The 13367-nt window shown below is 32.1% G+C and overlaps 3 protein-coding genes across 3 annotated transcripts; 2 read left to right on the top strand and 1 right to left on the bottom strand.

The window, feature by feature from the left end:
* The first annotated feature begins 417 nt into the window (after positions 1-417).
* Positions 418-1501, top strand: LOC115720097 (WEB family protein At1g75720). The gene has a single exon (XM_030649259.2). It carries the CDS (start codon positions 527-529, stop codon positions 1214-1216), a length of 690 nt encoding a protein of 229 aa, XP_030505119.2. The 5' UTR covers positions 418-526; the 3' UTR covers positions 1217-1501.
* A 1311-nt stretch (positions 1502-2812) lies between these two features.
* Positions 2813-5633, top strand: LOC115720966 (nifU-like protein 2, chloroplastic). Its single transcript, XM_030650188.2, has 4 exons — positions 2813-3136; positions 3212-3311; positions 4530-4840; positions 5243-5633. Exons 1-4 carry the CDS (start codon positions 3062-3064, stop codon positions 5429-5431), a joined length of 675 nt encoding a protein of 224 aa, XP_030506048.1. The 5' UTR covers positions 2813-3061; the 3' UTR covers positions 5432-5633.
* Positions 5634-5921: 288 nt separating this feature from the next.
* On the bottom strand, positions 5922-11338 carry LOC115721169 (ribosome biogenesis protein BOP1 homolog). Its single transcript, XM_030650423.2, has 18 exons — positions 11105-11338; positions 10279-10368; positions 9964-10080; positions 9703-9857; positions 9493-9610; positions 9302-9403; positions 8947-9103; positions 8734-8842; positions 8535-8637; positions 8233-8383; positions 8001-8133; positions 7788-7894; positions 7642-7709; positions 7486-7546; positions 7081-7308; positions 6835-6919; positions 6564-6742; positions 5922-6375 (listed from the first exon to the last, which is right to left on the bottom strand). The coding sequence occupies exons 1-18, from the start codon at positions 11300-11302 to the stop codon at positions 6290-6292; spliced, it is 2247 nt and encodes a 748-aa protein (XP_030506283.2). The 5' UTR covers positions 11303-11338; the 3' UTR covers positions 5922-6289.
* Positions 11339-13367: the final 2029 nt, after the last annotated feature.

The following is a 13367-nucleotide window of genomic DNA, read 5'->3' as shown; positions in this document are numbered from 1 at the left end:
TAAAGAATTCAATGAATGAAATTATGTCAAATATTATATTTGACATACAAGACTTTCATGCCTTACCAAATATTTCTCCATTTCTCCAAAAAGACTTATCAAAATCAATTGATAATTATTATTAAGGTATAATATATATTAATGTTGAATTTAAGGTAACAAAGTATAGTGCAAAACAAAATGTATATATACATGATATGTTATATGAAGTTGATTGATGATCATATACATAAATATATAGATATAGTAGTTAGTATATGTTAGCTAAGTTGTCACCCTAATAAAGAACTGTCTTAAGCTTGAAACAACAGTATATCATTCCTCCCATCTCACAATAACCAAACCAAACACATTAAAGTTTTGAAGTAAAAGCTAAGACTACAAAAAACATATCCAAAAATTTCCCAACTCCCAAACCAATAAAATCATCTCATATCTAATCTATATGTAGCTATAAATATATAGAGCTCATTTTTAAAGGCATCACCTATGTTTATACTATACATATACCTATACTTATAAATACATGGAAGAAACCCTAGCTAATGATAATACTCATGATTCTCGCCACCACTCCTCCACCGTGGACACCTCTCGTCCCTTTCGCTCTGTCAAAGAAGCCGTCGCAATCTTTGGAGAACGTATTCTTGCGGGTGAAATATACTCTTTAACTCCTTCACCAAATTTCTCTAATAACAGCTATCATTTGCCACAACAAAATGAATACCAAGAACAATACGTAAAAAATGAGGTGATTAGTACAAGTAATGTGCATTACTCTCCTAATTCACCATTATTATCATCATCAGATGATAATAATAGTAATGATAATAGGAATTCGATGATAATGGAGGCAGTGAAGAGATTAGAGAGGGAGTTGGAGGTAACAAAGGCCGAGTTGAAGGTGTTGAGGGAGAGAGAACAGGAGACTGAGGTGGCGGTGGCTTCACTCAATGCCGAGCTCCATAAGAACATGTCAAAGATGGCGGCGGTTGAGGCAGCAAAAGCAGCTGCGGCGGGGACAAGTGCAGAGGAAGAGAGAATAAGAAGAGAGTTGGTAAGGAGAATGGAGAAGAATCCTACTTTGGCTCAAATATTAAGCTTAGGGCATGATCATGATCAATATGGAAAAAGAAAAAGAAGTAGTACCAATAAGAAGAAAATCAAGCCTATTGTTCCTCTTGTTGGAGATTTATTTTCAAAGAAAAAATATTAATTTATTTTTATATACATTGTTCATAGTTTTTCTCACTCATTTTTTGTTTTTATTATTTGTTGTGTATCTTTCATATTAATTTGTTTTGTGTTCTATTCCATATTTCAAACACTTTCAAGTGATGTAAAATCTTGTTTGTGAATGTATATGTGTAATTCTTTATTCACGGTGAGCTTACCTTCTTTTCTTTGTTCACTTTTGAGTTTTGAGTGTAACTTTGTTGAATTAATATGTAAAGTTTCTATACTTATTTATTGATGTTAATCTTACCTTGGTTACTATACATATTGATGGAAGTTTTAGTCAAAAAAATCTCGATCATTTTTTTTATTTTATTTATTCTGTAATATATTACGTGACTCGAAAATATTACATACTAATTAGTTTCGACATTTCTAACATACAAAGTTTCAGAGTTAGAAAATATGTAAATAATTATTAAACATACTAATAGGTGACTCGAATGTGTTACTTACCACAACACACAAGTCTCTATTCATCGAGATACACAATATTTTTGTTAAACAAGTATTGCTCATTTTAAAATCAACTTTAAGAATATGTTTGGTAAAAGGGAGAAGTAAATGGATTGAGAGAAAAGTTTTTATTTGGCAAGAAGGAATGAAAGAGAGAGAATGGAGAGGTGAGAAGATATAGATCCACTCAAACTTCTAATTTAGAATCCTCTCTCTCTTTAAATATTTTAAATTATAAAAATACTTTTAACAAATATTATTAGAAAATAATTATAAGAATAAAGTAATAATTTTATAAATTAATAATTATCGACTCTTCTATCAGTACTCCATTTTTTCTACAAAACAACATAACATGATTATTACTTCCCCTCCCTTATATTTCATTATTCATTAACTCTCCATCAAGGCCGACTCTGAGTTGAAATGAGTCATAAACAAAAAAAAATAGAATTTTAGCTTACTATAAAAGATAAATGGTATTTTTAAATATTATTAAGAAATATATATATATATATATTTAAAAGATATTTTCTTTATTTGAGCCCCTAAAATGAGTGAGCCCTAAATGTGGACCTAGACTGCTTATGTCTAAGGCCGACCCTGCTCTCCATCAATTCTACTCTTTTTCTTTCTTACCAAACATACCTTTTATGGAGCGTTTGGTATGAGGTTTAGACTTGATGATAATGAAAATGTAAAATTTATATTAAATTTGAATGAGATTTGTGTTTTTAAGTAGGTCTCACTTTTTAAATCAAAATGGTAGTAATGTTAATCCCCTCAAACATATGGGTTTTATATTTCATCCAACTCTTACTCTCTCCAACTCAAACTTACATAACAAACACCCTATTTATTCAAAAAAAAAAAAAAAAAAAACACGCTATTAGGTGACGTTTGATTGAAAGGAATGAAAACATAACTAGAATAAAAATGACATTTCAATACTTTAAAATAAAACCAAACAAAAAAAGAAAATTAAACTCGTTTTATTTCCATTCTATCCCATTTCATTCCCTCTAACCAAACATAGCTACTTACCAATTAGTTTTGAACATTTTCGCAAATATAATAAAAATTAGTTAGTTTAATTGCAAAAACTAATAAACTAGGGACCAAATGACAAGAACCATAGTAACATAGGGACCTACAATATCAAATAGACCAAAATAAATGGTCCAAATAGAAAGACAGCGCCAAACGAAAAACAACCCAAAGAGAGAGAAGAACGAGAAAGTTCGCCGTCGTTTTGTTTGGTTCCCGAGAAAATCAGAAAGAAAAAGCAAGAAAAGGGGAAAGTTCAAATTTTTTCTCTTCTTTTCCAATCCTATTTGTTATTTGCAACAAAACTAATCATCAATTCGAGATGCAAGCCGTGGTGTTGAATCCACCACTACCAATCTGCACAGCCCAACAAACCATTCAACCATCGGTTTCAAAGGTCTGAATTCATTTTTTTCTCTCTGAAGATTAAATTTTGTAGAATAGTTTGTAATATTTCGGACGTGTTTGGCAGAGTTGGAACTCGTTCAGAGGCTCAGGTGGCCATGTTTCGTTTAGCAGAGGCTCTTGTAGCTCCCTTAGGATTCGATTGCCTTCAGCTTCAAAAGGGTTAGGTTAGTTTTTTCTTATAAAGTTATATTTTTGGTTTGAAATATTGATTACTGTGTTGAATTTAGTCTAATTTGGATTTTTTTTCTCCAAACACTGACAAGTAATTTTACTAACCCGGCGATTGTCGATGTACCAAATCGCTTAGGCTCTTAATAATCTCAATAGTTAAAAAAGAGGCATGATTTGGTATATGTTTAAGTTTGTGAGAAAAAAATCCTAATTAGCCTTGAATTTAAATGAAAGTACTTTGTGTTATTGTTTGCTTTGAACTATTTATATTCAATACCAAAGGCTAAATTATAATAATTTGATTTTTGACCATATTTCTTAGGGTAAGAATTTTGTTATTTTTTTTAGCTAGAGATATTTATAGTTTTCTTTCTTGGGTAATTAGGAATATTTGATTCTTTGTTATCTTTGATGAGCTAGGACTAGTAAAGTTTTAGATTTTCACTATAGCTAATTTGAAGTATATTTCTAAAACATTTATGACTGAGTATAAAATCTTTTATTAGCAAAATAATCTTGTACAGTCGCAGAAACGATCGTAGATTTACACCGTGGGACCATTATAGTCGTATAGAGTAAATTAAGTGAAGTTATTGTACAAATTTTAGTATTTCATACTGTTAGTTTGGCAAATTTCACTCTATATGGTAACAGAGAAGAGTCTCAAATTCCAAAAGAGAAAGATTGGGAACTAGTGTGGAAGTATAACTATAAACCACAATCTTGTGCACATTAGCACTAAAAATAAGTGAATTTCAACCTAGACGGGGTAGCTCTAATGGTGAGGTGTGAGGTTTGCTCTGAGATTTGAATCTCTTTTGACTACTTAATTAGCAATTACTATAATTTATTGGTCTGTAAATGTTAGTTTAGGTGAGGAGCTTAGTTTCAAAAGAAAAAAAGTGAATTTAGGTGGCGTTCGGTTGGAGGTATAAAATGGAATAGAATGGAAATGAATCAATTTTCATTCATTCATTGCATTTTAAAATATTCTAATGTCATTGTAAATAGAATGATCTTTCTACTATTTTAGTGGAAATGATAGTTACATTTTGAAATGACTATTCCAATGGAAGATGAAAAAAAAAATTAATAATTTCTTTTATGCATTTTAAAATTATATTCCATCCTTATTCCTAATTGTGTTTTTATTCCTTCCAACTAGTTTATCTCTTTGTTGTATCTCTAATGTTTTTTTCATGAATGTACAGTTGTAAAGGCTGTTGCTACTCCAGATTCAGCAGTGGAATTACCACTAACTGAAGAGAACGTTGAAACTGTATTGGATGAAGTTCGACCATATCTCATTGCAGATGGTGGGAATGTAGCATTGCATGAAATCGATGGAAATGTGGTACGGTTGAAGTTACAGGGAGCTTGTGGTTCTTGTCCGAGTGCTGTTATGACAATGAAAATGGGGATTGAGCGTCGTTTGATGGAAAAAATCCCTGAAATAGTTGCAGTGGAACCAGTTCCAGATGAAGAAACTGGCTTGGAGTTGAATGAAGAAAATATAGAGAAGGTTAGTAACTTATAACTCGGGTAGTTTTAGAATTAGAAGGTTTGACTGTCAAATGTTAATATTTCGAATCTTGATGAGGTCGGCTGTACCACGAGGCTCAACTAAGCTCTCTGATTCTCTCGTGGCTTCGGAATCATGGTTGAGTGTTGGAAGTTCAGTTTCTTTGAAGCAATAAAATTTCCTTATTCCTTTATGGTTTGACTAGAAATATGTGCTAGGTTGATTCTATTAGGGATACAACTAAAGAAATATGACAAAGCTGCTTTTTCGTTTAGTCAATGAACAAAACATTTTTCGCTAAGTTAGCATAGTCCAACTGTTGTTCGGGTTGAACTATATCTGCACAGAACTCACAGTTAAAATTATTGTCTGTCTCACTAATTTGCGGGGTCATTTTTTCAGGTACTCGAAGAAATAAGGCCATACCTAGTTGGAGAAGCTGGGGGATCTCTTGAGCTCGTGACAATAGAGGAGCCGATAGTAAAAATTCGGATTACAGGTCCAGCGGCAGGAGTGATGACTGTAAGAGTTGCTGTTACACAGAAATTGAGGGAAAAAATTCCAGCAATCGCTGCAGTTCAGCTTCTCTAAAGGAATTAGGCTCATTTTATATTTGTTCTAAATTATTTTTTGTTGTTTTAGATAAAAAGAAGAATGTGTATAAGCTCTGTAAGGCCTTAGTAATAATGTTTACTCAGTATGTACAGTATTGTATACTACAGATGCAATGATGTTACTTGAGGAAATTTTAGTATGGGGGGCCTTTTATACAAGCTTTTTTCACTTTTCAAAACTCTTATTTTCTAAAAGATGGAATATATGCTACCATTGTCAATTTGGAGAAATACTTAAATGTACTACTATTAGTATAAATAAATATCAAATCCCATATAACTAACCAATAGGTATTGTCTAAGCTCTTCAATTTGGTATCCTAATACATCTAGAGATGCACTTAAATTCCATACAAATTTTATACGTGTGGGAATCACATTTTTGTAATAATCTAAATATGTGACAATGATTGTTCTTGCTTAATTTGGTAAAATAGAAAATAATTCTCTACAAGCAATCTTGTGAATAGGAAAAGGTAATAATTTTGTAAATAACGTTATATGTGGAATTCGATACACATTTAAGCAAGATCCATAGTGTTTTTTTGTTTGATGAATAAATTATATTAAAGAAAAGAAGTTTCACCTTTCCATTCCTTTTATAAATTAAAAAAGAAGACCAAAGTTATAAAAGATAAATTACATTTGACAATAATCACTGATGACAATTGTAATGATCAATGATTTGACTATCTCCACAAAACAATAAAAACACAACAAATCGAACAAAATTTGGTTGCCGGTTCTCCGGTCATGGGATCCCGGATCCCTACCGATCGTTTCCACCTTGCTTTTGGAGTGACACTGAAAATAGGGTGTTCAATCCATCATATTGTTAATGACAGTAAAGTTTAATCAAAGAATCAGCACCGGCCGTGAACAACCATGGCTGCCTTGGATGAAACTTACAATCCAACACACCTAAAATGCAGAGAGAAGGAATAAAGAGTTAGATGAACTTGTTCTTTGGCTTCAATATTATATTTCTAGACAAAGATTAATAGAAACAATCTAAAGTCTGCAATATCTTAATGACTACTTTCGGTCACATAGAAACATCTCTAGTAAAAATGGAACACAGTTATTCAAAAATCTTTCTACTTTCTCACCTCTACCATTTGAGGTTTTATGTCCTCTTAGGATTTCCAGCGGAACAATGAGAGGATTCTGATTAAGATCTGAATACACTGTGCCATGGAAAACATAAGCCGTGCAGTCATCAGAGCACGATGCAAATAAGGGGTACGAACGATGGAAGGCCACACCCGTAATGTCTTTGGGATGACACCTGCACACAGAAAAATTCGAAACCAGATTAGTAAATAGTATCCCATAAAAGTGATGACCGTACATAAATATGGCAAAGAAGTGGCATCATACTTCAGAGTTTTGTAAGGTTTAGACGAAAGATCCATGTCAAACCAACACAACTTTCCTTCTCTGCTCCCCACAATTACATTGTCACCTGTGAGAAAGTACATGCAAAAAGTAAGACAAATTAGAGGATAACGAGCACCGTCTTTGCCTCGATACACAATAGAACAAAAAAAGTGATGAAGATTTTTAGATTTCATGCACAAAAAAAGTTGTGATGACCAAATAAATAAATGAAGCATCAAAGGCTACCAGCTGGATGAATGGCGATGCTGGAAACTTCACGGAGTCCAGTCTCAAGCTTTTTAACGAGCTTTTGCTTAACTAACTCGTAAACACGAACATTCTTTTTTGTTGCAATGAAGAAAATAGAACGAGTGGGGTGGAAAACTGAAGTGACTGGAAGCCCGTGTAACTTGAATGGAATTCTTTGAGTTATTTTCTTTGAAATCTGGTGAATGACTATAGCCCTCGATTCACGTAAAAAACAAGTTAAGGAAACTTGGCAAACAGTAAATTTACCCTAACCAAGAATCAATATTTATGTTATACCCACATATTACTTAAGCTCGCATAGCGGCCCCCAATTAGTTATGAAAAGAAACAACCAAATATTGCAGATGTTTAAAGAACAAGACAAATAATGGAAAAGGATATCTGCTGGCATTACTGCCGAAAGGTAGTCTCCTTTGCGATGCCACTCTATCGAAGAAACAGTCTACAAGCACACATCAAACCAAGGAGTTAAAACTTCTCCATAGGAAGTGCCCCCATCAAGTCGAAAGAAAAAACAAAGGGCAATTATTAACACACCTTAAAATGCTTCATTCTGATTCCACCGTGTTTGTCATCTTGATGCCAACTTGCAATTGACACAGTGTCTATGCCAAAATGATAAATAAGAAACAGTTAAAAAGTCACATGCCAACAGTTTTTACTAATAATAGAATCTCACTTACCAGAGTCTTCTGACGGTGTGGGTGTCTTGACTAAAAGAAGCTCCCTTACTCTTTCCTGTTCTTCTCCATTTCCTAGATCAGTGTTCAAAATATATATATCTGCTCCCCTGAAAATATTAATTCATAGTTAATATACTTGAGCAGCAACTATAATCATACTCAAATGTTAATTTACTTAAAGATGCAAAACCTAACAGTAGCATAAGGCCTTACGTAGAAGCAGCCAGTATAGAAAGATCCCGCACAGGATTCCATGAGACACATTTCACAGCTTCATCAAAACTCCAGACTCTTAAACATCTACCAGTCTCAATCTCCCAAACACGCGCAGTTCCATCCAATGAACCTGTGTAGATACAACAAGGGTCATTAGAACCTCAGAATGTCCAGGCTACAATAATAATAATAATAAGTGAAATCAATCAATCAATAATAATGTCAGCACCCGAAGCAATCCATTGCCCTGAAGGATCAACTGAAATGGACAAAACTGCATCTGTATGGCCTCTATAATCGAGATAGCATGATGTAGGATATGGCCTAAGATCTTTACGACTTGGTAGCTTGGGTTTCAGAGATTCGGGATCAATATTTATCTGGAACATTAACAAGAAAAATAGAATAGTATCAGCAGCCATACATATATTATATAGAAGCAAAGCAAAAAAGTCAAAGCATGGCAGAAACCACTAATTTGGGACTAAATGTGGGACAGGAAAACTTTTAAAAAAATTATTTGTCACTTACTCTTTTCTTCCGTACTCTAGGACACAAGTAAAGATCCAAGCATCGTTCGAAGGACTCCTTAACAGCATTTTCATATGCTGGGATGTTTCTCATTGATGCAAAACTAACAAAATTGATAAGAAGTAGGACATCATAAGCTGAGTTAAGACCGAAGAAGCAATAAGCACAGGATGAACATCTAAGAAACAAATAATCTTACCTTTTAGGTATAAATTTAGGTCGGTCTTCCTCAAACATTAACTGATAAGCATTAATCTCTTCTTGTGTAGGGATATATTCTTTAGAGGGATTATATGACTCTTCATGACCTGAGGGCGGGGAAATTTTTAGCAGAACTCAATAAGGAAAAATATGAGAAGAAGGGTTGTACCTTATCTTAATTTTCATTCAGAAAACAGGTGATAAGTAGTACCTGGCAATTTCGGCTTCGGTGCAGGAATATAGGCTAAATGCCCAGACTTATCGTTAGAGTTGGATTCATCTCCCCACAAGAGGTAGACAGACGGTTCTTCTTTAGGCTCGTCAAATTTAATTAACCCTTTACGAATAGCCCGACGATAACGAACAACCTGTAGATACAGCAAAAGCGCAAGGCCTGAATAACTAAACTACTCGTGTTTGAAATTCCTTCAAGTGTTCTATCTCAACAACCAGTAGGTGAAATGAAATTTCAGAAGGAAAACATACCAGAAATTTCATTCATTTCATTAGAGATAAAAGGGAAAAAAAATGTAAATTTACTTAAATTCTCTATAAAAATAGCATACCATTTTATCTTCGCTCTTCGAACGAGTGAAGCGTCTCTTGGGTTCAGGTGCATTTGAAAGGGGATGTTTAGCACCATCCCATTTGAACCAATCAACGTAAGGCTGCATTCAGAACACATAAATTATAATTGTATGCAAAAAGAGTCTTACTAATAATTGACCAATAAATGGAAAGCTAAAGATAGACGTACCGCATATGGATCAAAGTCAGCATGCGGTGCCTTTCCAGCAAGCATTCTACGAATAAGTTTGGTCTCTTTCTTTTTGAGTTCTACAACCTCATCGTTATACTCATCATAAATTTTGCGCCTTCAATATAATAAAAAAGCACCAAGCAAATGTGAGGTAATGTAAGCAAGAAAACATATTTAGCACATAAATTTGCTTTCTGGAAAACTCACCAATTTTTGGAATCATCTGCACTCGCAAGGAAAGACTGCAATTTATCTTCTTTTTCTTTCTTTTTTATCTTTTTCCCAGAAATGTCATAACCAATATGATCTTCATCCCGATACCATACCAAGGGCACATCTCCAATTGTATTTCGAGGAGCAACCTACTTTAAAGTAAACAAAAGAAGACGAAACAGTTGAATGAATCCAGCCAAACAAAAGTAACTAAAAAAAAGGTACATATTTTCATAAGCAAAAATAACACACAACCTCATCTTCAGAAGAATCACTCTCTTCAATTGCTGGATGAGCATCGGAGCTATCACTTTGGTTCTCATGACTATGGTCATCAGCCAAACCATCACCATTAGTAGTGTTGATGTTTTCCTATGGTAATTACACTTAAATATTAAAATCCAGATGTAGCTAAGTACAAACACCATGGTGCTATTTAAACAAGCAAAAATTAAATTTAGAGCAGGGAATGAAAAGGGTAAGCAGAAATAATTGGGGTAATGAATAAGTTTCCATCTTTTACTGAAAATCTCTTCATATCATTTTGTCTTGGGGAAAAATTCTAGATACCTGATCATCGGAAAAATCACTTTCACCACTTTCTGAGTCCCTCAATGATCCATACTCTTCTGACTCCGAGTCATCACCTTCCAAGGAATCCTATTAAGAAAATTGAAATAAAGAAAAAACATTGTTCATATTCTTCGGACTTTTGAATGACATTGCGAGAATTGCCCAGAACTACAAACAGAAACAAATCAAAACAACTAAAATGAATTTCTACAGGCCAAAATCTTTTTTGAAAAAAAGAGGAAGACGCCACTTGTCTAAGACTCCCCCTCCCCCCGGTTATGTATTGAAAACCCTCACTTGTGGTGTGGTTACATAATTTTAGCAGTAAGACACTAAAAACTACAACAACCAGAAAAAAGCACACAAAAGCAAAATCCCCATTCTCTACAGCAATGTTCTCCATTCTCTACAGGCCATAATCTACATAAAATAATCCCAGAAAACGAATAATAACATCTCAAATGAAAGCAACAGCAGATCAAAGATAACCTATTTGAACAAGAAATACGCATAATACAAATAACGTACAAACATATATATATATATACACACGTATAGAAGCATAATTACTACATACGGCATCAAACTACTATACTTAATCAAATTGCATAAGCCTAAACATCTAAATCAAAAGTCAAAACAACTAAACTGAATTTCTAAACGCCATAATCAACATTAGATAATATCATAAAACGAATAATAACATCTAAAAGAAAAGCAACAACACCTATTTGAACAGAGAATACGCATAATACAAAATTACATACATATATATACTTATAGAAGCATATGTATCTAATCAAAGAAGGTAATTACTACATACGGCATCATCATAATCAGAGTCAAAGTCAGAGTCGGAATCTGAATGGGAAACAGTTGGTTGTTCTTCGTCATTGTTCGTGTTCTTGGTATCGTCTTGGAGTTGCTTGGTCATTTTGCGCTTCTGCTTGAGTGAGTTCTCAGTATTCGCCATTGAAGTCTTCCTCTCGGAGGTGGTCGTGTTCTTCCCTGCCTTAACCATTTTCACTGCAACTACTTTGGGTTTTAGGGTTTATCAAATTTAAGGCTTTATTTTTATTTTTTATTTTTATTTATTAATTTTGGTGCCAGCCCAATACCGTGGCCCAGTCCACTATTGGACTTTCGTTATGGGCCTATTGATCAATAAAGGGATTATTTCAAAAATACGCAAAAATAACTAAAAAATTTACAAAAATATGGTTGTACGGAATTTTAAATATTTGTACGGTTTTTTAAATTTTATTTACATAAAATACTATGTATTTTGTATCTTATTTTGTTGTTGATTTTTCTTTTTTGTATAATATTTTTTATGTTATTTAGATATTGTTTTTCTGTTATTTAGATATTGTGTTGTTCTATTGAACACTGTGAAAATGTAAAAAAAAATCTTTTAAATGTAAAAGTGTAAATTTCTACTAAAAATAATAGTTAATATAAATTTTGGATTATTTTAAAAATATACAATGATACAGTTATACAAAATTTTAAATATTTATACGGTTTTAAAGATTTTTATTTAGCTTAATCGTGTTTTGTTATAGCCGAATCAACATATTGAATAATTGTATCATGTTATAGTCATGTTGATATGATAACACTAATTAATTTCTATATATTTTATAAAAAATAAAAAATAATTGTATTTATCACAATAATAGTGTTATCGTATTGTGTTGTGTGACTTACTAAGTAATTATTTCATGATCGTATTTACCTTAATTTAGTGTTGTTTATAAACGTGTTAACATGAACACGATAACACAAATTGTCAAATTTACTTTATTACACAAATTCCTTCATAATTCAATAACTTATATAAATCTAGTACTTACTAGTTTGATTGAATCACTTTTAAAAGTGATGGATTGGATTATATGAGGCCTAAATGCCATTTTCACTTGGGTTAAGCATGTTTATTGCAACACTTAGGTGGTGTTTGGTTGGAGGTAATGAAATGGAATGGAATGGAAAGGAAACAATTTTCATTCTATTCCTTTGTTTGGTTGCATTTTAAAGTATTGGAATGGCATTCCAATGGAATGCTCTTTCTACCATTTTGGTGGAATGACTATTCCATTTTAAAAAGGAAGGAATGACCATTCCAATGTAACAAGAAAAAAAAATTAATTATTTTTTTATCAATTTTTTTATGTATTTTAAATTTTATTCTATTCCATTCTTATTCCTATTCTCATTCCCATTCCTATTCCTATATTTTCATTCCTCCCAACCAAACGCCTCTTAGATTGGAAGGCATATATTAACCAAATTAACAAAAGGTTACTTATTAAATGCTAAGTCATTTCACCTTAAAGAACATATATGTGAAAGAATGCTTGTAAAAAACTAATTATTGGAGATAATACTTTTTTTTAATAAAGTTAAAACAAATAATATATTAAATAATAACGTGTAAATGATAGCAAATTTTGAAAGTACTAACTACTATACTACTTTTAGAAATAATATTGCTAAAAATAATGTGAAAAAAATAAAATATTATATCATATTTCTCTGTAATAAACATAAAATTGCAAATTGCAATACAATAAAAATAATGACTAACTTAGAAATGGATTATTACTTTCAAAACACACCAAAGCTCTTCTAGTTATGAGCTTGCAAAACAAGAGAATAAACTAATAATAAATAAATATTTCAAAAGTACTATAAAACATTAGTAAGAGGAATTAATATAGATATAGAATCAAATTCAGCTTAGTAAGATACTCTCAGCATAGCAAAGCATAAATCAGAAATTATTTTAAAGTTAATTATATTAAAAAAAATGTTAAAAATTAAATTGTTTTAAAAAACTATTTTTATAAAAAACTAATTTTTTTAGTTATGATGCTAAACATGCACTAAGTTGTCTAAACCACACTAAAAAAATTCAATTGATTTTTGCAAAATGGTAATAACCCTTCTTAATGAGGTAAATATAATAATAGAAGATTAATCAACAAACAATAATGTTTAGAGAGCCACATAAGATAAGATTATATATGGTTGACCAGAACAAGAAAAAAGTCAAAAAGAGATAATGAGATTGCTAACTCAAA

This window comes from Cannabis sativa, chromosome 2 (genome assembly GCF_029168945.1).
Source record: "Cannabis sativa cultivar Pink pepper isolate KNU-18-1 chromosome 2, ASM2916894v1, whole genome shotgun sequence".
In the NCBI taxonomy this organism is placed as follows: Eukaryota; Viridiplantae; Streptophyta; class Magnoliopsida; order Rosales; family Cannabaceae; genus Cannabis; species Cannabis sativa.
This window is presented reverse-complemented; position numbering and strand designations above follow the sequence as displayed.